Source organism: Ambystoma mexicanum, chromosome 14 (assembly GCF_040938575.1).
Source record: "Ambystoma mexicanum isolate Mex_15411 chromosome 14, UKY_AmexF1_1, whole genome shotgun sequence".
Lineage (NCBI taxonomy): Eukaryota > Metazoa > Chordata > Amphibia > Caudata > Ambystomatidae > Ambystoma > Ambystoma mexicanum.
In genome coordinates, this window is record NC_090940.1 from 227660419 (window position 1) to 227686801 (window position 26383).

The 26383-nt window shown below is 48.5% G+C and overlaps 1 protein-coding gene across 3 annotated transcripts in view; it reads left to right on the forward strand.

Annotated features, from left to right (window-relative positions):
• Positions 1-25110, forward strand: part of TMEM229B (transmembrane protein 229B) — a 464282-nt gene extending 439172 nt beyond the window's left edge. For all 3 annotated transcript variants that reach the window (XM_069637375.1, XM_069637372.1, XM_069637374.1), the window contains one exon: positions 22378-25110. In XM_069637375.1, the coding sequence (XP_069493476.1) occupies positions 22405-22911 (507 nt within the window). In that variant the 5' untranslated portion in view covers positions 22378-22404 and the 3' untranslated portion in view covers positions 22912-25110. The remainder of the gene's footprint in view (positions 1-22377) is intronic.
• The last annotated feature ends 1273 nt before the right edge of the window (positions 25111-26383 follow it).

Genomic DNA, 26383 nt, shown 5'->3' on the forward strand with positions numbered 1-26383 from the left:
CCACCCCTGCTGGAACTGAGGACTCCCGACTGGGATTCCATCGCTCCACAGCCCAGCCCCAGGACCCAGTTGCCCACCCACTCCTGCCTCTGGGGTTGTCATGTCGGGGCAAACACCATCTGAGACCACTGACAACCCCCGGCCAGAGAGGCAGAGGGGCACGAGCTTCAGTGGCACCGAAGTTGGTGTCCTGGTGGAGCAAGTCCTGGGGCAGTATGATGCCCTCTTCGGAGGTTCCCGCGCCGACAAGGAAGGACGGACTCGGATCTGGACTGACATTGTGACTGCCATCAACGCGGAAGGGGTGGCAGTCCGCAACTTACAACATGTCAAGAAGCGCTGGGAGGACTTCGGGTCCAGGACCCTGAACAAGGCCCGGCGCCTCTTGAAGGCAGCGGATGCCAAGGGGCGCCGGGGCCACTTGTCGGAAGAACAGATGAGGGTCCTGGAATGCATATCCCCAGCGCTCCACGTCCAGGTCCTTGAGAGGCAGACCCGTCTGGAGTCGAGCGGTAAGTGTACATGCATCCTGATTGTGAGCAGTGCGTGTGGTGATTTTTCAGTAGTGTGCAGGTTGCACATCTGTTTGTATGGGGTCGAGTATGGGTGGGGGTGTACAGGGCCGTGGGGCTAACACATGCGAGGGCTGAAATGTGTGAGACATGGATGGTGCTTGTGTGTGTAGGCTTGCATGCTAAATGCAGTTGTGTGGGCACACATGTTTGGATGAATGTGTATGTAAGTAGACATGTCTGTGATGTCACGCATGTATGTTGTTTTCATCTGCATGTATCAGCACTGTGTACATGTGCATGTGTGTGTATTTGACAAGGGTGCAACAGTGATGCAACATGGATGCATGTGACAGCGGCATTTGGAAGCCTGATCGGCGGATGTGACATGGATGCACGTCTGAACACTGCAACACTTGGCAGAGGTGTACACATGCATGCAAGTGTGGTGGTGTGTGTACATGTGTGGTGCACTTCCTGTGTTGCATGTGATGTCTGGCTCACCTTTGCCTGCTCATGCTGTTGTATGTGTATGGATGGTGCTGGCAGTTGTGGTATGGCTCATGTGTGCGAGTTGAAATGACATGTGTGTTGGGGATTGTGATGACATGTCTGAGGTTTGCCAATGCCACTCATGTACAACTGTCATGTGTGTATGTGTCCATTGTACAGTGCCCTGATGCCTGTGTTTTATTTCTCCCTGTCTGCAGCGTCAACTGATGAAGAGGGCGGAGAAGGTGCTGTGGAGCACAGCGGCGGGGATCCCACCGCCAGCCGGAGACGCAAGGCCCGGCTCCCCTCCCATGTTGTGATCTCGTCGGGGAGTGAGGAGTCCGGTGCCACGTCCCAGGCCGCAGCTGCCGGGGGGAGGTCCAAGAGGCGGAGGTTGGAGTTGGACTCCTCGGCAGCAGAAGGGGCAGCTGGGACCCCACAGGGCCCAACAGGGGAAGATGCCACAGAGTCATCCAGGTTGGTGGGGGGTTTGGTGGAGGAGGAGGCCGTGCAAGCACCAGAGACGGGGTCTGGAGGTGGGGATCCCACTGGTGCTAGTGGTGCAGTGCAGGGACAGGAGGCAGCACAGGCCGCCGCGGAGTTGCCTGTGTGCAATCCTGTCCCTGATCCTGTCCCTGCATCATCTTGCACCTGCAGGGATGCCTACGTCCAGACCCGTTTTCAGGCAGGGGATGAGCTCACGTCAACTGGCCTTCCTCTGCCTGCGGACGTGGCTATCCGGGTCCGGGTTGAGCCTGTTCTGAGTGGTGTGGCGTTGCGTCAAAGGGCCATGCAAGGTGACCTGCAGTCTTTTCATGAGGAGACTGCACGTCATCTCGAATGGCTCGTTGACCACGTCAGCCTGCTGGGACAGGTCACCCAAGCCGGATTCCTCCGTATGATGGGGCTTGCTACGACCCCCTCCTCAACTGGACCCCCTACGCGCCAGTTGTCCTCCGTGCCATCTTCCCACCCATCAGTCACCTGGGTGCCCTGTGGAGCTGCCTCTGACGGTGCGGCCAGGCTGGTGGAGGAGGCATCCCTGCCACAGTCGGGAGTTGGACGTCCAGCAGGGGTGGCCACATCAACGACTGCACCCCCAGCCGGCGGAGGATGTGCAGGCAGCAGGAGGCAGTGCACGGGCAGAGGCACAGCAGCAGCAGCAACGTGGTGGGAGCCATGAAGGCTCGGGGCCTTCAACATCGGAGGGGCAGGCATCGGCCGGAGGGCAGGAGGACCCAAGACAGAGAGTGTCTTCCGTGTGGCAGCGGTTGGGCCACGCCATAGATGCGGAGCGGCAGCGGGCGGAAGAGGCACGGCTCACAATGGTCAGGGCGGAGAACTCCATGCGGAGGGCCCTGAGGCGGGCCAAGTGCCTCGAGGCAATCCGCAGGGGTTTGGAGGTGGACACGTCGACGGCCCTGCGGACCCTCGGGGCCATGGAGGACGACCGCCTCCGGGACATTGAGCAGGAGTTCGATGATGCCCTGGCCCGGGACATCCACAAGTGAGCCGTCAAACTAGCCCGCTGCCCTTGTACATAGTTATGTAGGTAGTGTTAGGTTTCATTTTTGTTTGGATTTTATTTGGACCTTTCGGACATTGGCCACATTTTTGTATATAGTTTATTTTATTAGTTAGTGTAGTTAGATAGGTTTCCTTTCTTTTGTTGGGATAATGGACCCTGGCTTGTTCCCATGTACATAGTTCACTGTTGGATTGTATTTTTCTTTCACATTTTAACCATGGAGCAATTGCTTTCTTTTTTATTTCCCATTGGATTTTGTTTTGTGGACAGTGACTTAGGACACCATTACTTTGGGATATGATTTTTGGTTTTGCTTTTTTTCACGGACATGCTTCTTTTGATTTTTGTACATTCACATTTTTGTTTCTTTATTTTTGATTCTATTTATGTTTGCTTTAATACATATTTTTTTTATCACACTTCAATGTGTAATATCATCTCATTGGTTTCATGCATTTCATGATATGGGTTTTGAGATTCACTGACACCCATTGGGTGTATGTGAGGGAAATGTGTTTGTTTCGGAACTTGCAATTGGTGTTCTGTGATGTAATTGCCATATGAGTGGGTGGATGCAATACTCGGGTGGGTGTTTTGCATTTGGAGGCTGACCATGGGGACCAGGGATCTAGATTGTGATGACATGTGGGCTGGGGAACATGAGTTGGACATGGGTGGGGGCCTGCTGGCAGGTGCCCCACAGTGCTGGGGGGTGGGGGTGGTGGGAGACAAGAGTTGGATATGGGTGGGGGCTTGCTGGCAGGTGCCCCACAGTGCTGGGGGGTGGGGGTGGTGGGAGACATGAGTTGGACATGGGTGGGGGCCTGCTGGCAGGTGCCCCACATTGCTGGGGGGTGGGGGGGTGGGAGACATGGGTGGGGGCCTGGTGAAGGGTGCCCCTGCACTGCTGGGGGGTTGGGGGGTGGGAGACATGGGTGGGGGCCTGGTGGAGGGTGACCTGCACTGCTGGGGGATGGGGGTGGTGGGAGACATGAGTTGGACATGGGTGGGGGCCTGCTGGCAGGTGCCCCACAGTGCTGGGGGTGGGGGGGGTGGGAGACATGGGTGGGGGCCTGGTGGAGGGTGCCCCTGCACTGCTGGGGGGTGGGAGACATGGGTGGGGGCCTGGTGGAGGGTGACCCGCACTGCTGGGGGGTGGGGGTCGTGGGAGACATGAGTTTGACATGGGTGGGGGCCTGCTGGCAGGTGCCCCACAGTGCTGGGGGGTGGGGGCGGGAGACATGGGTGGGGGCCTGGTGGAGGGTGCCCCTGCACTGCTGGGGGGTGGGGGTGGTGGGAGACATGGTTGGGGGCCTGGTTGAGGCTGCCCCTGGTGGCTGGGGGTGGTGGGAGACATGGGTGGGGGCCTGGTGGTGGGTGACCCTGCACTGCTGGGGGGTGGGGATGGTGGGAGACATGGGTGGGGGCCTGGTGGTGGGTGCCCCTTCACTGCTGGGGGGTGGGGGTGGTGGGAGACATGGGTGGGGGCCTGGTGGTGGGTTCCCCTGCACTGCTGGGGGGTGGGGGTGGTGGGAGACATGGGTGGGGGCCTGCTGGCAGGTGCCCCACAGTGCTGGGGGGTGGGGGTGGTGGGAGACATGGGTGGGGGCCTGGTGGAGGGTGCCCCTGCACTGCTGGGGGTGGGGGGGTGGGAGACATGGATGGGGGCCTGGTGGAGGGTGCCCCTGCACTGCTGGGGGATGGGGGTGGTGGGAGACATGAGTTGGACATGGGTGGGGGCCTGCTGGCAGGTGCCCCACAGTGCTGGGGGTGGGGGGGGTGGGAGACATGGGTGGGGGCCTGGTGGAGGGTGCCCCTGCACTGCTGGGGGGTGGGAGACATGGGTGGGGGCCTGGTGGAGGGTGACCCGCACTGCTGGGGGGTGGGGGTGGTGGGAGACATGAGTTTGACATGGGTGGGGGCCTGCTGGCAGGTGCCCCACAGTGCTGGGGGGTGGGGGCGGGAGACATGGGTGGGGGCCTGGTGGAGGGTGCCCCTGCACTGCTGGGGGGTGGGGGTGGTGGGAGACATGGTTGGGGGCCTGGTTGAGGCTGCCCCTGGTGGCTGGGGGTGGTGGGAGACATGGGTGGGGGCCTGGTGGTGGGTGACCCTGCACTGCTGGGGGGTGGGGATGGTGGGAGACATGGGTGGGGGCCTGGTGGTGGGTGCCCCTTCACTGCTGGGGGGTGGGGGTGGTGGGAGACATGGGTGGGGGCCTGGTGGTGGGTTCCCCTGCACTGCTGGGGGGTGGGGGTGGTGGGAGACATGGGTGGGGGCCTGCTGGCAGGTGCCCCACAGTGCTGGGGGGTGGGGGTGGTGGGAGACATGGGTGGGGGCCTGGTGGAGGGTGCCCCTGCACTGCTGGGGGTGGGGGGGGTGGGAGACATGGATGGGGGCCTGGTGGAGGGTGCCCCTGCACTGCTGGGGGATGGGGGTGGTGGGAGACATGAGTTGGACATGGGTGGGGGCCTGCTGGCAGGTGCCCCACAGTGCTGGGGGTGGGGGGGGTGGGAGACATGGGTGGGGGCCTGGTGGAGGGTGCCCCTGCACTGCTGGGGGGTGGGAGACATGGGTGGGGGCCTGGTGGAGGGTGACCCGCACTGCTGGGGGGTGGGGGTGGTGGGAGACATGAGTTTGACATGGGTGGGGGCCTGCTGGCAGGTGCCCCACAGTGCTGGGGGGTGGGGGCGGGAGACATGGGTGGGGGCCTGGTGGAGGGTGCCCCTGCACTGCTGGGGGGTGGGGGTGGTGGGAGACATGGTTGGGGGCCTGGTTGAGGCTGCCCCTGGTGGCTGGGGGTGGTGGGAGACATGGGTGGGGGCCTGGTGGTGGGTGACCCTGCACTGCTGGGGGGTGGGGATGGTGGGAGACATGGGTGGGGGCCTGGTGGTGGGTGCCCCTTCACTGCTGGGGGGTGGGGGTGGTGGGAGACATGGGTGGGGGCCTGGTGGTGGGTTCCCCTGCACTGCTGGGGGGTGGGGGTGGTGGGAGACATGGGTGGGGGCCTGCTGGCAGGTGCCCCACAGTGCTGGGGGGTGGGGGTGGTGGGAGACATGGGTGGGGGCCTGGTGGAGGGTGCCCCTGCACTGCTGGGGGTGGGGGGGGTGGGAGACATGGATGGGGGCCTGGTGGAGGGTGCCCCTGCACTGCTGGGGGGTGGGGGTGGTGGGAGACATGGGTGGGGGCCTGGTGGAGGCTGTCCCTGGTGGCTGGGGGGTGGGGGCGCTTGGAGACATGGGTGGGGCCTGGTGGTGGGTGCCCCTGCACTGCTGGGGGGTGGGGGTGGTGGGAGACATGGGTGGGGGCCTGGTGGAGGCTGCCCCTGGTGTCTGGGGGGTGGGGGTGCTGGGAGACATGGGTGGGGGCCTGGTGGTGGATTCCCCTGCACTGCTGGGGGGTGGGGGTGGTGGGAGACATGGGTGGGGGCCTGCTGGCAGGTGCCCCACAGTTCTGAGGGGTGGGGGTGGTGGGAGACATGGGTGGGGGCCTGGTGGAGGGTGCCCCTGCACCGCTGGGGGGTGGGGGGTGGGAGACATGGGTGGGGGCCTGGTGGAGGGTGCCCCTGCACTGCTGGGGGGTAGGGGTGGTGGGAGACATGGGTGTGGGCCTGGTGGAGGCTGCCCCTGGTGGCTGGCGGGTGGGGATGCTGGAGATATGGGTGGGGGCCTGGTGGTTGATGCCCCTGCACTGCTGGGGGGTGGGGGTGGTGGGAGACATGGGTGGGGGCCTGGTGGAGGGTGACCCTGCACTGCTGGGGGTGGTGGTGCTGGGAGACATGGGTGGGGGCCTGGTGGAGGCTTCCCCTGGGGGGTGGGGGTGCTGGGAGACATGGGTGGGGGCCTGGTGGTGGGTGCCCCTGCACTGCTAAGGGGTGGGGGTGGTGGGAGACATGGGTGGGGGCCTGGTGGAGGGTGCCCCTGCACTGCTGGGGGGGTGGGAGACATGGGTGGGGGCCTGGTGGAGGGTGCCCCTGGTGGCTGGGGGTGCAGGGGGACATGCGTTGGTGGGCAGTAGTGCAAGTTGACATGTGGGTTGGCTGGGGGGCATGGCCATGGTGGATGGGGTGCCTGCAGGACATGTGCAGGGTAGGCCCCTGTGGTGTGAGCCACCTGCAGGGGCCGTGGAGGGTGTAGAGGGAACACCTGGGAGGACCCACACGTGCAATTCACATGTGGTGCTCCCCGCGCACCCCTGTAATACACATACCCTGATGAGATCGCGTGTGGAACTTCCTGCGCACCCCTGTAATACACGTACCCTGATGGAATTGCGTGTGGAACTTCCCGCGCACCCCTGGAATACACGTACCCTGCTGATGTTGCGTGTGATACTTCCCCCGCACCCTGAAATACACGTACCCTGATGAGATTGCGTGTGTAACTTCCCGCGCACCCCCAAAATGCACGTACCCCGCTCAATCGCGTGTGTAACTTCCCGCACACCCCCGAAATACACGTACCCCGCTCAATCGCGTGTGTAACTTCCCGCGCACCCCCGAAATACACGTACCCCGCTCAATCGCGTGTGTAACTTCCCGCGCAGCCCCGAAATACACGTACCCCGCTCATTCGCGTGTGTAACTTCCCGCGCGCCCCCGACTTCCCGTGCGCTTTGAAAATACACGTACCCCGCTCATTCGCGTGTGTAACTTTCCCCGCGCCCCCGAAATACACGTACCCCGCTCAATCGCGTGTGTAACTTCCCGCGCGCCCCCGAAATACACGTACCCCGCTCAATCGCGTGTGTAACTTCCCGCGCACCCCCGAAAATACACTTACCCCGCTCAATCGCGTGTGTCACTTCCCGCGCACCCCCGAAATACACGTACCCCGCTCAATCGCGTGTGTAACTTCCCGCGCACCCCCGCAATACACGTGCCCCGCTCGCACAGGCCCAATTGCTGTATGTTGCCACTTTTGTAATGCACAGGGACTCTACCGCCTGCCTTCGTGTGGCGGACGTGTTTCAGCTTGTGCGTGTCTTTGGCTGTGCGTGGCTTTGCCCTATTCAATTTCATGAATACGTGTGGTTCGAGTGCATGTGGGCGTTCCGTCTGCTTCCCTGCAGTACATCCCCAGTTACGCCCTTATTTTCGCGCTTTGTTCCCCATTCCGCGCGTTACGCCCTGTCTCCCGCCCGCTTTCTGGTGTATCCGCCGAGGTTGTGCGCTTTCACTGTGCGCGTCGCGCACGCCTTTCGGAATGTTGCAGTGACTTGTGCGCCATGCACGGGTTTGGCGCACATCCCGAGGTAAACACGCGCAGGGACTTCCATGAATCGTGCGCGTGCGCCTGTTTTTTTGCGCTTGCGCCTGCTTGCGCCAAGATTTTCGGCGCACTTTTGTTCCATGAATCGGCCCCCAAGTGTTTTTGAACAAAAATGGATAAACTGAAGTTGTTCTTACCTATTTAAAATAGGCCAAAACGAGTGTCTTGTATGGCCATAGATGAAAGTGTTCCTGAGATGATTTCGCAAAGTTTGTTCTTGACCTGTCGTGAGATCTGGTCAAAGAAGCAATATTCAGATAAGGAGAAAGACGCTGTCTTAATGACAAGAATATAGGTATCTGGTTGTCATGTTTATGCATAAGTGAAAGCACACTTACAAGTCTTTGGTTGAACAACTGGTCCAATGGTAGAGCTGACCAGTCAATGGTCACTGGGTATCTTAATCTGGTAAACGGTTAATCGATGAAAACTAATCCAAATCAACTGTTTCCAAGAAGAGTAACCTAAAAAACCAAGGTGGTAGAGGTAAGTAAAGGGGAAACGGGGTATTTTTTTAGAAAAGCTGTCACGGACCAAGTAAAGGCTATGTGGCCAGAATGGAAATGGTTAGTCTCTTATTATGATTCTACATAAAAGTGTTTGGCAGAAGAAAAGCTTTATTCCCCAAAGTACCTGGCATAGAACAAGTTAAGGCTATGTGGCCAGATTGGAAATAGTAAGTATCTTATTTCGATTCTACATAACTAAGTGATATCAATAAAGTGATAAAGTCCAAGTCAACTTACTTCTCTTCCTTTTTTACAGGTCCCAAAATGGAGCAACATCCAGACCGGCGAAGGCTGTGGAGGTGTCTGCCATTTTGTGATGGAACTCGTCTTTATGTACCTTTCGGACAAGATGACGTCATTCGCGCATGCGCGAGTGACGTCACTGTTGATTATATATTGAGTGAGTGACGTTGTTTGCGCATGCGCGTGCAACGTGTAAATAAAGGTGTCTATGTAATCAACATGGAATATTAGGCGATCAGGTGCTCCAAGGGGCATGTCGTCTTGTTACAGCTAGAAAATAAGTTTTGAAACGATTCCAATGAAGGTGGAAAAGGTGCATGTCACATTATAGGTAATGACTCCAACTTAGTGACGTCAATCGCACATACGCGTTGTACGTCCACCAAGTTAAATCTCTACATGTGTGTTAAAACACTTAGAGGGGAGAATGAAGAAGATAAGCCAATGATAGGTTTGGTGCAAATGGCTGTCTGTATTTTGACTAACGTCATGTTTACACGTTTGACTAAAAATACAAATTAAATTTTGTCGGATGTAACTGTGAGGTCTTATTGACTGCTTTTCAAAGGTCCACAGGACATGCTTGGGTAAATGAGGGTGTTAAACCTAATGATAAGTAGAAAAACCTACATGGGCACATGGTCATAGATGCAAAATAGTCATGGAGTACCTGCCTGATTATTAATGGTTAAAGAAATGGATATCTTTGTGTCGACCATTATCCACATTTAAACATGTGATTGGCCTATTTGACAAATCTAGGACCTTGTGTAAACCATTATACACTTTTTATCATGTTGTGAACCTTTTTGACAAATATAGGCTGTAACAAGACGACATGCCCCTTGGAGCACCTGATCGCCTAATATTCCATGTTGATTACATAGACACCTTTATTTACACGTTGCACGCGCATGCGCAAACAACGTCACTCACTCAATATATAAACAACAGTGACGTCACTCGCGCATGCGCGAATGACGTCAGCTTGTCCGAAAGGTACATAAAGACGAGTTCCATCCCAAAATGGCAGACGCCTCCACAGCCTTCGCCGGTCTCGATGTTGCTCCATTTTGGGACCTGTAAAAAAGGAAGAGAAGTAAGTTGACTTGGACTTTATCACTTTATTGGGATCACTTAGTTATGTAGAATCGAAATAAGATACTTTCTATTTCCAATCTGGCCACATAGCCTTAACTTGTTCTATGCCAGGTACTTTGGGGAATAAAGCTTTTCTTCTGCCAAACACTTTTATGTAGAATCATAATAAGAGACTAACCATTTCCATTCTGGCCACATTACTTGGTCCGTGACAGCTTTTCTAAAAAATACCCCGTTTCCCCTTTACTTACCTCTACCACCTTGGTTTTTTAGGTTACTCTTCTTGGAAACAGTTGATTTGGATTAGTTTTTCATCGATTAACCGTTTTACCAGATTAAGATACTCAGTGACCATTGACTGGTCAGCTCTACCATTGGACCAGTTGTTCAACCAAAGACTTGTAAGTGTGCTTTCACTTATGCATAAACAAGACAACCAGATACCTATATTCTTGTCATTAAGACAGCGTCTTTCTCCTTATCTGAATATTGCTTCTTTGACCAGATCTCACGACAGGTCAAGAACAAATTTTGCGAAATCATCTCAGGAACACTTTCATCTATGGCCATACAAGACACTCCATCTTTTCTGGCCTATTTTAAATAGGTAAGAACAACTAGCTATAATTGTTCCTTATGTGACAACTTCAGTTTATCCATTTTTGTTCAAAAACACTTAGAGCATTGAATTATTCTCTCCGTGAATAGCATATACAGGCATTTAGCACCAGTAATAACCTGGTTGTACAAAAAAATGTATCTGTTTTGATGAAAAATGTATGTTTTGATTCAAATTAAGAGTTTTAAGTTTTTGTCAATTTTTCAGAACGGTTTCACTGTAAAGGCTGTTAGACACTCTAAAACAATTAAGTCCATTTGAATTATGCACTGTACACTTTAAGTCCAGGATCTGTGTGTTGACATGTATCTCAGAGAAGTCCTTGAATTGAGGTTGTTTTGAAATTGTTGCTTTCGAAATTGCTTATTGACTAAAAAGATTATATTGTTTAAATTTAAAATGTTTCTTTTCTTTATAGAAATGTTATTCTTAAAGAAAAAATGCCCCTGATGAAGAGTTGTTTGCTACTCGAAACGCGTTGGGCCTACCATCTTGTATGAATAATAAATCATCTTGCTTATGAATTTATCCTTCAAGTTGTCAAAATGTAATTATTTAGTGAAATTTTGAATATATATCTGAAATGCCTTTAAAAGACTTTCCATCTTTAACGATTCTCTAATCACCATTAGGCTTTGGCCTTTTAGATAGTGTGCAGGGGACGAAGCTTTCCTAATAGGAAAACACTCTCTTTTGTCCTCTATCTCCAGCCTAGGTACCAAGGCTGAGCACCTCTCCCCCGCACCTTTACTTTGTTTAATATCTCTAGATATATATAAAAATATACAACCTATATGTAATAAGATCGTCCAAATCAAGGTGTGCACAGTGTGTTGTCCACGTTTCCTGTAGTATCAGGTTCCATGTCGTTATGTCTATAGAGCTTTTTCTACTTCCAGTTCGTAGTGCCTCTTGCCAGACCGCTGTCTCTGCAATGGTCCACATCTGTAGGTCTTTGCACCATGTCTCGATGTTCGGTTCTTCCGTCGCCTTCCAACCCATTGCTATCCGTCGCTTGGCTAGTGCCCATGCCAGATTTATCATTTATGCAATTGCTTTGTTTTTATTTGTGAAATTATAAATGCCCAGTAGATAGGCTTCCATAGTCCATGTTTCCCCTCTTAATCCCTTGTCTCTCAAACGTTTCTCAATCGTCTCCCAATATGATCGAACCTTCGGACAGTGCCAAAACATATGTCCCATATTGGCATTATCTGCTCCACATTTTGGGCATGTTTGCGCGGTGCCACCTGAGAAGCGAGCTATTCTCTCTGGGGTGAGATATGCTCGCTGGGGTATGTAGAATTGCAGCTGCTTTAACCTGGCATTCCTTGATATATTTTTTGGATATAGCTTTGCCTTTTCCCAGTCTTTGTCTGTTATTTCTTTACCCAATATCCGCTCCCAATCCTGTCTTCCCTTGTTTTTATCTTTAGAGAGTTCCTCCGCCATTGTCTGGTAAATTCTAGATACCATGTGTCCTTCTTCTGTTACCTCATAGAGGAGTCCCAGTGTCGGGTTTTCCATTTGCCGCTCTGCTGGGGTCGGCCATCTAGTATTCAGCTGTTTGACGAGCCGTACATAGTTTATATATTGGCCTCTATGCAAGTCGTGAGACTCCTAACAGTTCCTGAAATTATTTTATCTCCCCTTCAGGCGCTAGGTCTTCAATAGTGATCATTCCTCTGGATTCCCAATGACTTCTACTCTGTTGGAGGGGTTCTCTTGTGGTGCCGTTGAGTGCTGCGACTCTGGGAAAATGCTTGATGCCATATACACTCCAAATAAATCTACACTAGCTGGTGCAGTCTGTGTTATTTAAGCTCTCATCTTATTTTTAGAGACTTTAGTTTTGGCTATTTCCTGTTTTGTTAAAATATCACAGAATACATATCCAATCTGACCACTTCCAGGTTTTTATAAAGTTGCAGTAAGGTTTTAAAGAATAGTAATGCTTGCTACGGCAAATCGATAGTGGTGTTGCTACCCAATGCATGGGGATAAGGATGTGTTAATATTCTGAAATTAAATTATTCCCATAGAAAGAAATAGTAAAAAGAACTTCAAATGGTCTTCAGTTTCCTAATCAGCATTCAACTTCAAATGGCCTGCAGTTTCCTCATCAGCATTCTGTGCATCCCCATGAAACTGTAGGGGTCATGTTAAAAAAGAGCAAATTGCATACAGTCGACTGTTAGCCCTTACATGCTCTTGAGTCCCCTGCATGCAAATAGGATGTCAAAGTAAAGAGTAAAAAACGTACACAAAAACCTTCATTTTTCAGTTTTATGCTTCGTTTTCTAAAAAATTTAAATTCTACGTACAAATGACTCTTTGAAGATAGCATTTACAATGGATTCCTATGGAATCTGCGTGCTTTGAGCTTGTGCTATATGGTGGGGTTTCCATTAATAAGTTTATTTAGCACGTGCATGAAAAACTCATGCAGGCATTAAAGGAAAGGACTTTAAAGACGGCGGAGGAAACCAAAGCTTAAAAGTTAATTCTACTTCATGCCTCTTCTCAGCTCTCAAAGGGAAGGAAACTGAGTGGTAAACCACGGCATAAACCCTTTATGCTCCACTTCTATGCCTTGTATGCCTTGTATTCCCTGCTCTGCGATAAAGGAAGGCGTGAAGAGTTTACTCCTTGGTTTGCATCTGCAGTACATTTCCCTTCCCTTTGAAGGACGAGGACCACAGAGCAAAATTAACATGTGTGCTGAGATTTCCTCCTCCTTCAAATTGCAGTTTAAGCCTGCATGAGACTTTCAACACAAATGGATTTGTTATTAATCTGCCTCCATTTAGCACCTGCTAAAAGCAGGTAGATTGCTTTAAAATCCCTTATAAATGCTTTCTGCAAAGTGTAATTTGCAGGCAGCATTTACACTTTTTAAACAACAGAGCGTAAAACAAACACAGTTGCAAATTGTATGCAGGCAGGGTCGGATTGGCCCCTCGGCCTTTCAGCCCGTGGTCGGGCCGAAATCGTCCCTAGAGTGTGGGGGTCGGTTTCTGGCCATGCATGGGCCGGTTTGGAAGAAAAAAAAAATATTTTTTTCAATTTTTTTTTCTTTTTTTCCAAAAAGCCTTTCATCCTTCTTAGGTCGATAAATGAGTACCAACACAGGTTAGGTGATATTGTATGCATATTTGTTCTATAAAAAAGAGCTTAAGCTTAAATGCTATACAATAACATATTATCATTTGGCCTTGGAGGTCTGCTTGGATTCACAGCAATTTAGTGTACTTAGGAACAATGCTATTTGATGCCTCTTTTGTCAAGGGGTGAAAGGTCGTGTTTCATCACTTCCCAGGATGTCACTTTCGGTTGGGGTCAAATGGCATCACTTCCGGTGATGTCATCAGAGGTCAAGGGTTGTGAGGCGAGGGGTGGGCCACTTTTGTTTGGGTGACCAGGCCTATTTCTTGTCCCAGTCCGACCCTGTATGCAGGGGGTCCAACATCACATAAGTGCTTACGATGGTTGTTCCCAGCATCCAATTTTCACTTTTTATAAAAATTACCCCCATTAATTGACTCAGAACTTGCAGTGTTTTTAGGACCTCCTTCACATAGACACTTCTGTATTTTTCCGTATAGAGGCCAGCAAATCTTGCAGTCATGATTAGAAAAATTGATGTTTCTTTCTTGCACAGGGGTTTGACCGATGCAAACGAGGGAATCCTAATTGCCTTTGCACACGCATTTTTCACCAATGATGTGCACCGACAGTCACGCCCTGAGGGTGTGCTCTTCATGTGGCACATATTAATTTCTCCAGCATTGGATCTTTCATGGATTCACATGCTGATAATATATTCACTGTTGTGAGGCTGGGAATCGCTGATTACTTTGATTTAGTACTTTTCCTATGGAAAAACATTGACACGTTGAGTGTCCCATCAACATCGTTGTGCGTGCTTTTGGTCCCCACCAATAGGACGTCAAGTGTATAGCTCCGCCCCAGCAGATTACCCTCAGATTTCAAACGTCTTTCTAGCTGGTGGGATTCCTCGAGTTCTTCTCTTCACTGAGAAATTATCTTTCCACACAAAATATATATATTTTCAACTCAATACTCGACCTGGAGCAACCGACGACTCATCTACGGTGTTAGTTACAAGCATGGAGATCATTGGACCTAAAAAATCTTTGTTCACGCCCTATGGGACTTGTAGCCTAAAGAACATCTACGACGGTTTGCATATACTCTAACAGTTCTCCGGCAGAATGTGAAATATGTCAGGGTTTTTTCTCAGAAAACCCTCAAAGATAGAAACCTTTGACTGATTTGTTGGCTTAATGAAGGAGCATATCCAGCGTCGGAAGCGGGTTCATCAAGGAGTGGAAGAGCTACCACCCCCTCTGACATCAAGCCACGGGTCCGGGTCGGAAGAACAACCGACGAAAAAACAGGTAAGCCAAAATCGTTAATGAGCCACGATAAGGCGTCACACCCCCAGTCTCCTACTAAAAAGACACTGGTTAGCCGTGAAGGCTCACAGTCTTTATCCAAGCTGTCGTTGAAAGTCCCGTCGACGAAAACGCCATCATCAAAACAGACAAATTAGGGTTCACGCCCGTCGACAAAGTCGACCTCCTACTCGTGGAGAACATCCTCTCCGCCAAAGAAGAAACACAAGTCCAAATTGTCCAAGAAGACCCCATCTTCGTCTTCAACAAATAAACACCACTCGTCGTCAGAGTCTCACACTTCTAAAGAAGGTCACAGATCCTCCTCTGGACAAGAGTCGTCCACAAAAAAACTCTGATAACGAAATCGACAAGGAAATCTGGGCATCAATCAGCGACAACCTTCTCGTCGATGACGGAAAAAGCACAAATCTTCTGGGAGTGAGGCTGTAGTTCCCACAACCCCTTCAACCATTTCTATCATGGCTCAACCCACGGTTCATACGGAACAACCTATCCACCACTACAACAGGACATTATATTACCCTGTAGTAAAGGAATACTAAAAACTCCAACAGAGGAATCTGTGGAGCCCAGACAACTTCCTCTGGGTGTGTCTCCCATAAACTACACGGAAATCATACCAGATCAAATCTTACAACATGAGATAACAAGCAACAAGTTGGTGGTAGTTTTCTTTCTTCGGGTGGGGCCTCCGTCTGGAACAGCCTCCTTGCCTCCCTGAAACTTGAGGAGAATCATCTCTGGTTCCGGAAGTCCCTCAAAACCTTTCTCTTTGCTTCTGCTTTCTCTCCTCCTCTCCTCTGCTGACTTTCGGGACTGAAACTGAAACTGCACTTGTGGCCTGGCCATCCTCTGATCTCGGGCCCAGGTCCCCTCCCACGCCAGTCGCACTCCTGCACTGCCTCCTGGCAACCCCCGCACTTTCGGGACTGTTTTCTGTATCGCTGCAGTCCCACTACCAGCATCTTGATGTCTGCACTTAACCTTGCACTGGCCACCAGCTGGCCGTACTTTTACTTATTGCTATTTATTCTATTATCTCATGTACTGCACTGTCCCTTCCCCTCTACACTTTCCCCCTTCCCTTGCACTTGCGCAATCTGAAGGACACCTGGCCTAGTAGGATCGTTGTCTCTGTCTTCCCTCTGTTCCCCTTCCCTTGCCTTGTCGCGCCTTGAAACATTTGTGTATAGGCGCGTTATAAATGCCATATCATTTCATAACATCTGATTTCGAGCCTCCAAGAGAGGAGTGGCGAGGGGTCACAGATTCCGATTCTGAAGAATGCAGGATCGAGCCCCATGTGCAGGACAGGTCGTGCGGTCACTTCGAATCAAGAGGGGAAGAAACGCCTCTAAAACTACATTATGTACCACTTGGTTTTCCCTCTACACCATCAGGGACAGGAGGTATGACCCCATCATATCCTCTTTTAAACCTGCAATCTCTACTTTCCCTGGAGGTACTTTCCACTCTGCAAAAGCTGCTAGGCCAACACAATGCCAGGCTCCCACCTCCCCAACCTCAGGATCCATCTATGCAAGAATGATCAGGAAATGCCAGATCAGCAAGAAGAAAGAGATCAAGGGCATTTGTCCAGGGACTGCACCAAATGTCCACGTTCGGCACCCAGATCCAAATCTCCACCTAGACCTCCATCTCCAAAAAGAGATAGCCCAAGAATAGGCGAGCAAGAAGAGGGTGAACTAGTGGATACAGATCAAGGCATAGGTCCAAGGGATAAAAGCTCTACTGTCTCCTCAAACTCTCCTTGCCAAGACGATACATGGGATACAGATGATCCGGACCAGGATACACAGGGAAGTCCAGCACAACCCTCTCCACCAGACGACATTGGTGCTTTCAACACAATGGTATCAAAAGGGGGCTAGGAATTTGGTTGAACTCCTGCAGAGGAAAAGAAAGACAGTTTTCTTTTTGATCACATGGGTAAGCGCAGAAAGGTTGTGTTTTCTGTACCCATCCTAGATCATGGTTGGCAATAGGGGCTACAAACCCTGAAACATCCTTTCTCTGAATGGCACTAAAAGGAAGACTAGACAAGAAATTTAAGGCACCGGATATGACACCAAAATGTCTAACCTCACAGCCCTCTCCAGAGTCGGTAGTGTCAGTGGCAGCAGGTCGCAAGGCGCGTACACAACACAAATGTGCCACTCCCCCAGACAATGAGGGCAGGAAAATCGATGCTTTCGGCAAAAGAAAAATCACCATCGGGGCAACAGCAGTTAAAGCGGCCAATACCCTTGCAATAGTGGCTCGCCATGAAATGTGGCACTGGTTGGCTCCCATATTAAAGCATTTGCCAGAGCAACAGCGAAAAGAAGCCTTGACACTGGTACGTGAAGGTGAGGAGGCCTCGAACCATAGTATCAACATTGCAGTCGATCTCGCAGAGACGGGATTCAAGCAAATTGGTAATGGCGTTGTCCTGAGAAGGCAAGGATGGCTACGCTGCACCGACTTAAGACAGGAGGTACAACATAAGGTTGTCGACATGCTGTTTGAGGGAGAGAGCATTTTCGGCGACAAGTTCCATGAGGCCCCAATGGGCATCATTACGAGTTTGGAGGTAGCCATGCCATTTTTACCGGCTTGGCTACGCCCAAACTCTGGTCCAGGTCCTGAAAAATTGGAATTACCTGGCCATTCCGACTTAGCGGCCTGGTAATTCCCATTCGCGGGACCCGGTACGTCCCATTCCCACTTGAGCCCCCATAGGGCTCAATGGGAATGGGTAGGATGGTAACAACAGTCCCATTAATAACGGGACCGTTAATAACATCCTGTTCTGCTAGCGGGTGCCACTTTGCACGTCTGGTCTGACCAGGCCCGTGAGCAGAAATCGTAATGTGGCGGTAGAGTGATAACGGCGCCAGCAGCAATACCGGCGCCGTTATCATTCTACCGCCAGGGTCGTAATAATCCAGTTTTCAACAGCACTCTGAAGAAAATTCGACCAGTATAGAGACGGTGTCCAGGTGACTTGCGAGTTGGTTGTACCCACCAAACTCAAGGGAAGAAGTTAACCTTGAAGGGCTTCTCTGTCGATGGAGTTTCAGGCAATTTGGACCTGCAGCAGGGCTTCACTGGTGGACCAGGAGTTGCAGCAGTCGTCTTCCTTCAGCTCATCTTCGGTTCTTTCGTTCCAGTGGTGGACTCTGCTTTCCAAGTCCCAGAGGCCTTCTTTTAAACAGTTTTCCCCCATTCATTCCAGCTTAGCTGTCACTCATCCAGTAGGGTGGCTGTCCTTGCCGGACAGCCAGCCGGACAATCACCCAAAGTTAAATGCAAGAAGGACCTTTCCTAAATGAAACGGCAAAGAAAGTTGACTGGAGTCTGTTTTTACCGATCGGTCTTGGGCGCCATATTGAAAAACATGGCTGCCCCGATTTTTAACTACCGGCGTTCGCGGTCGGGGAAAATCATGGTAGTTTGTTCTAAACCACTGCCACCAGCCATTTCAAGAGGGAAAGGGTAACATTTGACTGTTACATGAGTGTTTAGATTCAGGGGATGCTAGGCAACATCTCCAGCACTCTATAGGAAGATAGTGTGTGCTGGGTCTGTAAATTTAAAAAGAAGAGTAAAGTCAATTTAACTTTACATGCTCTGGGAGAGGGTAGTCAGTCCCAGAGAAGGTATTGAAACCTTGGGAAGTCTGAAAGACATCCCTGTGCCACTGCACTGAAGGTGCTGTGTGACATACAAGAAAAAGATGATGCCTATGGAGTTGTTTTAAAACTACATATCCAAAGAACACAAAAGTAAAACACACATCAAAATACATGAAAGAGTGGGAAAAAAGTCTCACACTCTTTCCAGGTAAAAATGTTAATCCTAGAAATCCATCAAAGTTGCTGGGGGTCTCAATAAGGTAAGGGAAATGAGCACATTCTTGAGAATTCTCCCTAACAATTTTCATGCAGACAGTGTTGGAAATAGAAGACTTGAGCCAGGAAGAGCATGCAGCAGCAGTAGCAAATAAGTAAGCAGTATGTAGCAGAAAAGGTAGACTAGGACAATCAGAAGCAGGCAAAAGTTATAAAAGAAACAGAAGACAAGTGGAAATAAGCTGTACCCGAATCAAATTAGTTGGGTAAACGGAAACAGGCTGTAGCAGAAGTTCAAAACTAGAGCAACGAGAAGCATGCTGCAGCATAAAAAAAAAATAGAGTAAACAGAATCAGAATATAGTAGAAATATAACAGAAAGGGCAAGAAGACAAAAGCCATTAAGGAAACAGAACAGAAGCAAGTGGAAAAAAAGCTGTAGAAAAAGTGAAGGAGTAAGGCAAACTGCAAGTGCAGGTAACAAAGAAAACACATAGGTCAAATAGCAGGCTACGATTTAGTGCACTGCAAAAGGTAGAAAGAATAGATGGAAGACCTAAATAGTTAAAGGATTTTTTGTGCTTTTTACATTACCACTCTCTGGTACTTATCGGTGCCCTAAGACACTGGCTGTAAAAGAACATCCCAAGAGAGCTAAATTGAGGACCTCAGACTTCTTACCATTGAGTAAGAACCCTTTTTCTAAATTTTACTAAATACAAAAGTAAGGGCTATTCAGATTTAAAATTAGCAGTAGTCACTAGGCCGTCCCAAGCTATAGCCCAGATTGATTCACTGGTGGCTGCAAGGAATATCAGTATCTAATGTTTGTGCTAGAGCTAGTACATAAATGTGCAACACCACATGGACATCCATATCTGACACGAGGGTACAAAGCAACTCTGCTGACAGTGATCCACCGTCCCTTATCAAGTTTTTGTCAATAAAGTCCTTTACCCATTGCACTCAAAGTAGTATGGTCCCTCTCCATGGTAGCATTCTACCCCCACTAGAAGATGTACCCGAAGCCTATCTCCATGGGAGACTTAGGGATAACCGGACCACAGCGCCAGAAGAAATCTGACAGAGACATCGAAGTTAAACTCTATCTGAGTTTATGGTATGCATAAACGCACCACGTCTGTGGACACCTGCCACAGGAATGGCTCTCCATCCATGCACTCTAGAGTGCAGCTATGCTATGTCAAATTCAGTCTAGCTGCTGACATAATTTATCACACTGAAATCCTAGACGTACCTCAACATCTCTGGCATTAGTATTCAGCGACAACCTATGACAAATTTCAGACTAGCTGGGCACACATCGAGTCTCCTGCACTAGCGCTCACTCTTGACCACCAACAGCACCCGCCCACGTACCAGGCCTCTTGGGTTGCTTACTGGAACTTAGCCAGCCCTCACTGATCCAAACCTCGGCAGAATGCATACACAAATCCTAAAGTCTACTCTTAGAATGTTTTTCCATATCTGGACTTTGGTCCGTGAGGGCGTGACAACCACCAAGTGTATTGAGGCCATAAAAATGGGTAAATGGCACTATATAAATGACAAATACAATACAATATGTAGGCCTGTCCTTTCCCATGTCAAGCTGGATGGTGACAGGTTTTAGATGCCTGGCTCCCTGTTCTTTCTCCTCTTTTGACGACACACACAAACTACAGCAGACAACATTCAGACAGGGGCTGTATCCTAGACCAGTGGCATCCAATATTAGTGTCTGGTCCTTTGGCCTCCATTTGACCATAGAAGCCAGGAAGTTCACAATAATATGTGCCAAAAAGCATCAAGTGATGATATATTTTCATTTAGAAAATGTCAAATATTTTTATTTAGTTTGACTCCAAATTGCTGTTTTTGGAAAGGTCGGCTAGTTTTGTGTGGACTCTTGATGTCAAAAGGGGGCTTCTTGGAATGTAAGGGTAAGTAGTCTGGTGATCTACCACTGTAGATTTGTTAATATATAAACCTGGAATATGGTACCCAGCTTATCACAAGTGACAAACAAGGTGCCCCTTGTTGAGTTTCAATCGAGTTATGGTCGCCCTTCACCCAAATTCTAAAATAAAATAAATCACAGTTAAATGCTCAAGAACCCTTGTCCAAATTCGTGTAGACTTGTTTTATAGAGACTGATTTTTGAGGATTGCTAAATGAATGTTATTTAGAATTTCAATTTATGATTTCATTCAAAACATGGGACTCATTACAAGTTTGCCGGTATTCAGGCGCTAAAACCGCCTGAATACCGACAAACTGTATTACAACTACCACCACTCGGTCCAGTGGAATGTTCCCCTGATTACGAGGGATGGTAGACGGTGTTGATCCCCATTCCATGGAGTCCCATGGGACTCCATGGGGGATTCTGTCGTTATTACAGACACCAGTATTACCAGCGCCTGTAATATCAGCGATTTCTGCAGGCAAAGTGTCAGAATGGCCTGCAGCTTTTAGCTCATGGTCAAACCGGCCACCTCACCATCAATCTCGTACTTGGCCGGTGCAGTAACGTGCTGGTAAACGTTAATACTGACACTTTCATACTGCACCAGCCAACCTGTAATGAATAGGGCCTCATTATGGGTTCTGCAGTATTCCAGTAGTAAATCTGACAGAATACCGCACAACTGAATTACTGTTACTACCACTCGGTCTGGGAGAATTACCACCAGATTACAAGTAGTGGTGGTGAAGTTAATCCCCATTTTTTTCAGAGTCCATTGGACTCTATGGAGCTTTTTTGGCAGAATTACTGCAGCAGTAATTCCGCCGATTTTGTTGATTTTTTGCAGCGGACAGTGAGTGGGAGGATTTACCTCCAGCATTATCCTGGAGGTAAACCTCCCACTCCAGGGCCATACTCATAGTATGGCAGTGCGGGAAAAGTGGCAGTAATGCTGTTATTGGCAATTATTTCCTGAATCGACATACTAGTAATGAGTAAATAGAGAAATAGCGTTACTAAGTGCCACAACGCCAGCCCTTCTTGGATTTGTATAGTTAACTAGTAGTGTAACACACAGTCTGCATCAGGTCAGGAGATAGCTGTAACACCTCAATAGTCAAAAGATAAATGATAAGAAAATGTATCTCTCCACAATAGAGCGCACAGTGTCCAATATTTTTAATAAGGCATATAGTTGCGTTTCATCAATTCAAACTGGTTAAATTGAAATGGTACATTTTGTTACCATATTTGTAATGAGGCCAATGTCTTAAATGTATTCATCAATGCCTATTGTCTTTGCCAGTTGCAGAATGTGAGGGAGAAGCCTCATTCAATAGTACAGTGTTCTAAAAGTGTAACATCATGCCTACTTGTGTTTCCGACTGCCAAAGCCATTCTGAACATTCCTTGCTTGTTTCATGATTTGCTGGTCGATTCTACATCCCCATTTGCAGATCATATTAATATACTTGCCTGCTTCTTCTGCAGAAAATGGAGACATCCTGGCAGGCATACCTATTACTTTCAGAATGTATGAAGCAGATGAACGAAAAGGGCCTCGATAGTTGGCACTGTGGGTAGAAGCACACTTGTTTCCCAATTTTGGTTCTGTGCACGTGGTTTCAGAATTGGCATTTGTTCTTTGTTTTCCCTTGCACCAAGCCTCACCACAATTTCCTAAACACAATGTGCAGATCATATGTGACTTTTAGGTTGTGTTCTTAGTTGTCTTCTTTTTATTTCACCAAAAGCTATTTTACTGCCTAATTAATGTTACCCCTGAACCAACTGCACTTTATGTCTTGAAAACTGGCTCATTGTTATTTTTGTCATTTCAGCCTTCTTGCTCTGGATTTTGGGGACAAATGGCGATGGCAGAGCCCCTAACTGCTCTCTCCCGCTGGTACCTCTATGCAATCCACGGCTACTTCTGTGAAGTGATGTTCACCGCTGCCTGGGATTTTGTGGTGAATTACAACTGGAAATTCCCAGGGGTCACAAGTGTTTGGGCCCTTTTCATCTATGGGACCTCCATCTTGATTGTAGAGAACATGTACCTTTATTTAAAAGACAAATGCAACATTTTAGTCCGCTGCCTAATTTACACCCTCTGGACGTATTTCTGGGAATTTTCCACAGGCTTCATCTTGCGTCAGTTCAATGCTTGTCCGTGGGACTATTCGCAGTTTGATTTTGACTTCATGGGTTTGATCACCTTGGAGTATGCTGTCCCCTGGTTTTGTGCCGCCTTTTTAATGGAGCAGCTAGTCATTCGAAACACCCTACGACTGAGGTTCGATGAGAACGCAGAACCAGGATCGCCAGTCGTGTCAACATACTCTATGGCAAATGGCCATGTCAAAGCTAAATGAAGCTGCCTTCATAAACTGCATGACTTTCTGTAAGCCAGAGACTGCTGCCATTGGCTTCAAAGACCTTGTTTCTGTAAGATAGTTAGTCAACATGGGTACGCATGAAGAAATCAATATTTTTTTTTATTAATATTTATGGCTGCGAGGGAATTTGTCGTTTGCTACTTGCTGATTTTATAGCAGCAAAGTGACCTAACTCATACCGAAATAAAAGCAATGTTTTAACTGCATTCGGCGAAAGATATAGCAAATACACATTGTTTTGTGCAACAAAAAAAACAGCAACTCGTGAATGGGCTTAATACCCTACAACAAACTTAACTTTTATTGACTGGCTTTCTCCATTAGACTTTTGTGGTGCTTACAACCTATACCTCCCACAGGACTCTGCTTCTAAGAATGACATTGCGGTCGAATTGCCAGTACTTGTTTCGAAAGCAAGAGAGTACAGTGGAATGCTTCCAGGAAGGTACTATTCTCGCCCTGCGGGACCATGATCATCCCATTGCACCACCTTATGTAATGGTGCTTCTCATCAGCTGGATTTATAAACATTACTTTTAATTCTTGATACAAATGCTTGGTAGAGTTTAATTTGAACCGTTTCCGAACCGTTTCCGCTTGCTGAGTCCTACCGCCTTGTATCCAAATCCTGGCAAAGTGGCCAAGTGTCTATATATCTCAGGTCTCCCAATCCAACTACGGAACCCACCCCAGCAGTTGCACCAGACATTGGCATGCGTGGTAATGTAAGCCACCTTTCTACTTTTCCTAAGGATGTTTTTATCACAGAGAAGACTGGAAACCGCCAAGCAGGTGCAGATGGACCAGTCACTGCCTAAATCCCAAGTTCTTACTACGACTTGCGATCTACAGTCTTTAAAGGGCTCCTGTTGAGCCGGAGGTCCTGTAAGCAACAGCCTTCACCAGTTGAGACACTGTGCCGGATAGCTCAATACTCTTCATTGTTCACCGAATTAACTGTTGTTCCCATCACCAACTAAGTTGACTGTTAACTATAGCACATCCTCTTCACAAATCAATTTTTAGCATACAAGAATTTTGTATTAAACCTATTAGGAATGTTATTACACTGTCCTAGATTGCACTCGGAAGAATATACTTGAGACTAGTTTAAGAATATGCATGCAATAATAAACTGAATGTTATGATATAAATAGTGGCTGCCAATGCCAATAAACTCACTGGGATAAGGTAGTCTTAGAAGTGGTATTCACAATAGCTGTTGAGGTAATGGGGTTTTAATATAGAAGTGCCCACGCATCAGGGTTCTCAGGTGAGCCTGTGCCTACTAACTCTCACTGCTGGTAGCAAATAATCCCCACATGAGCAAAACACCAAATAGCGGATCATAACTAAGGTTAAGGCATCTTTGCTGTTTGATGAGCACATCTGTGATAATTGCGTAGAGAGATTCTTACGTAAAGATTCCAGTGAGGCCTTCGCTCTCCACCGTCTCTTTCAAGGACGATGGCTGGAGACCCCTTTGCTATCAAGCAATGAAAGACTTGTGCATCACGTTGTGTGTCACGTTCAGAGGGTAGTAAGTATGCAGTGCACCAGGATCCTGTTTTAGGGACAACCGTGACCCTACATCTTGAGGTTTTTTTCATAGACACAAAGTAGGGCAAATTAGGTCCACAATCGGGAACCAAATAATGTGGTAATGTAGTACATGAGAACAAAATCCTTCTTACTATTAGCAGGGTTCACTGTAATTTTGTGCAAGCTCTACGGGTGTTGGTGTCTGAAGCACAACAGCCTCTCTACCTGATGATGCCTTATTACAGAGCCTGGTAAGGAGGATGTGCTGTAATTAGCCACATGATTTGAACCTATGTAATGTAAATGTGTACCTTTTTTCTTAATTTGGACCTGGAAATTACTTTGTTTTGTTTCACTGAATCATTGGATGATATATTTCATCCCAAACTGCTACTCTGAAGTTGGGACACCTCCAAAATGGTGAATGCAATTGTTTGTTACACTCTTCGTCCCAAAAAAAAGAACTAAATAGTGTTATTCTAATTTATACTAAAGCATGCAATAACCATAACATCTCGAGCCATATAGATGATATAGCGTTTAGTAAGCTTCAAAGGTTAGAAAACATGTTTCCATTCCCACCTGCTGATACCATAAAATCATAGAAATAATAAATTGTTCATAACCCTTTCAGTATCTTCTTCAATTTCATGTTGCATAGTTGACTCCATACAAAGAATGGAATGGGCTTCAGACAATATAATGTATGGTATGACTTCCAATAAGTCTGTGTGTATTACAGACATTTCACAGGATGAGGTTTGATCATGGAAACCTGAATATGGGAATTTGTAAAGGGCCCAAGTCCAATTCTGGATAGCTGCCCATTTTCACAGTAGCTCTTGGGGGATTTTGCGCAGGTGTCCAGACCAAAAGGTGCCCAATTTAGAGGTACTATGTTTTCAGCCTGTGTTTCTAACACTTACATTACTGCCATCCTTAAAAATAAATCAATGCACTGAGCATGATCTGTTGATCCATTTCAATTTCATCAATTTCTTAGATCATTTATTAAGCATAGCGTACATTTATTATGTATGGCCTACAGCACCAGGGTAGTCTCTCTGCTTTAAAACATAAAGCTGGGAAGGGATTGCATAATTACTAGAAGCAAAAGAACCAATTCAGATTACCTTCATGTAATTCCAAGTGGAAGTAAACTTTTTTTAATGTACCAAGGGGTGGAGGGGTGGTTTCAGAGTCAACACAGAGAAGATGTGACCTTGGATACTTGCTTTGCTATAGTGCTGGATTTGAAGACGCAAGTTAGATGAGAAAATAAGTGATCTGATAGGGGCATAGTCTATGAATCTTCAATGTTGAATTGGAGTTCATTGATGAAGAAACGTGGTATACCATGCAGAGGAATTTGAGCTGTTTTCTCTTGGCAACCGGAAGACAGTGAATGATGGGTGTGGTGGTATAAGGAAATGTGGTTGCATTTGAAGTGTCTAATGGGATTAAAATAGAATGAGAAAGTATACATGCCATGTGCTAATATGGAGTCAGCAGTCTCGAGGTTTTGACTGGATCAAACAGCATTGACTGGCAGACATTGTGAACTAGGAAGACAGGTAGGTCTTGAGAATTATTCTGAAGATGGAATAGTTTTCTTCCAGATCAGAGGAGCCTGCACTCCCCAAACAGTGCCTACTTTGGGGGTCAGTCAGAGAGCAGGGTTTACAGTGCACAAAGTATGCCAGGTAACATATCTGGGAACTATTTGCAAGGAAATGAGGGCTGTGTCGGTTAGGCAACTAATCTTAAATTGTGCCCTTGCAGCAATGGGCAATCAATCAGAGAAGGCCTTAGCCCAGAGTGATAATCTCTTCCCTCCCCATGGCACAACCCCACACACAGCTGTAACAAAGACATTCTGGATCAGGTTTCCCAGAAGGCCACAGTA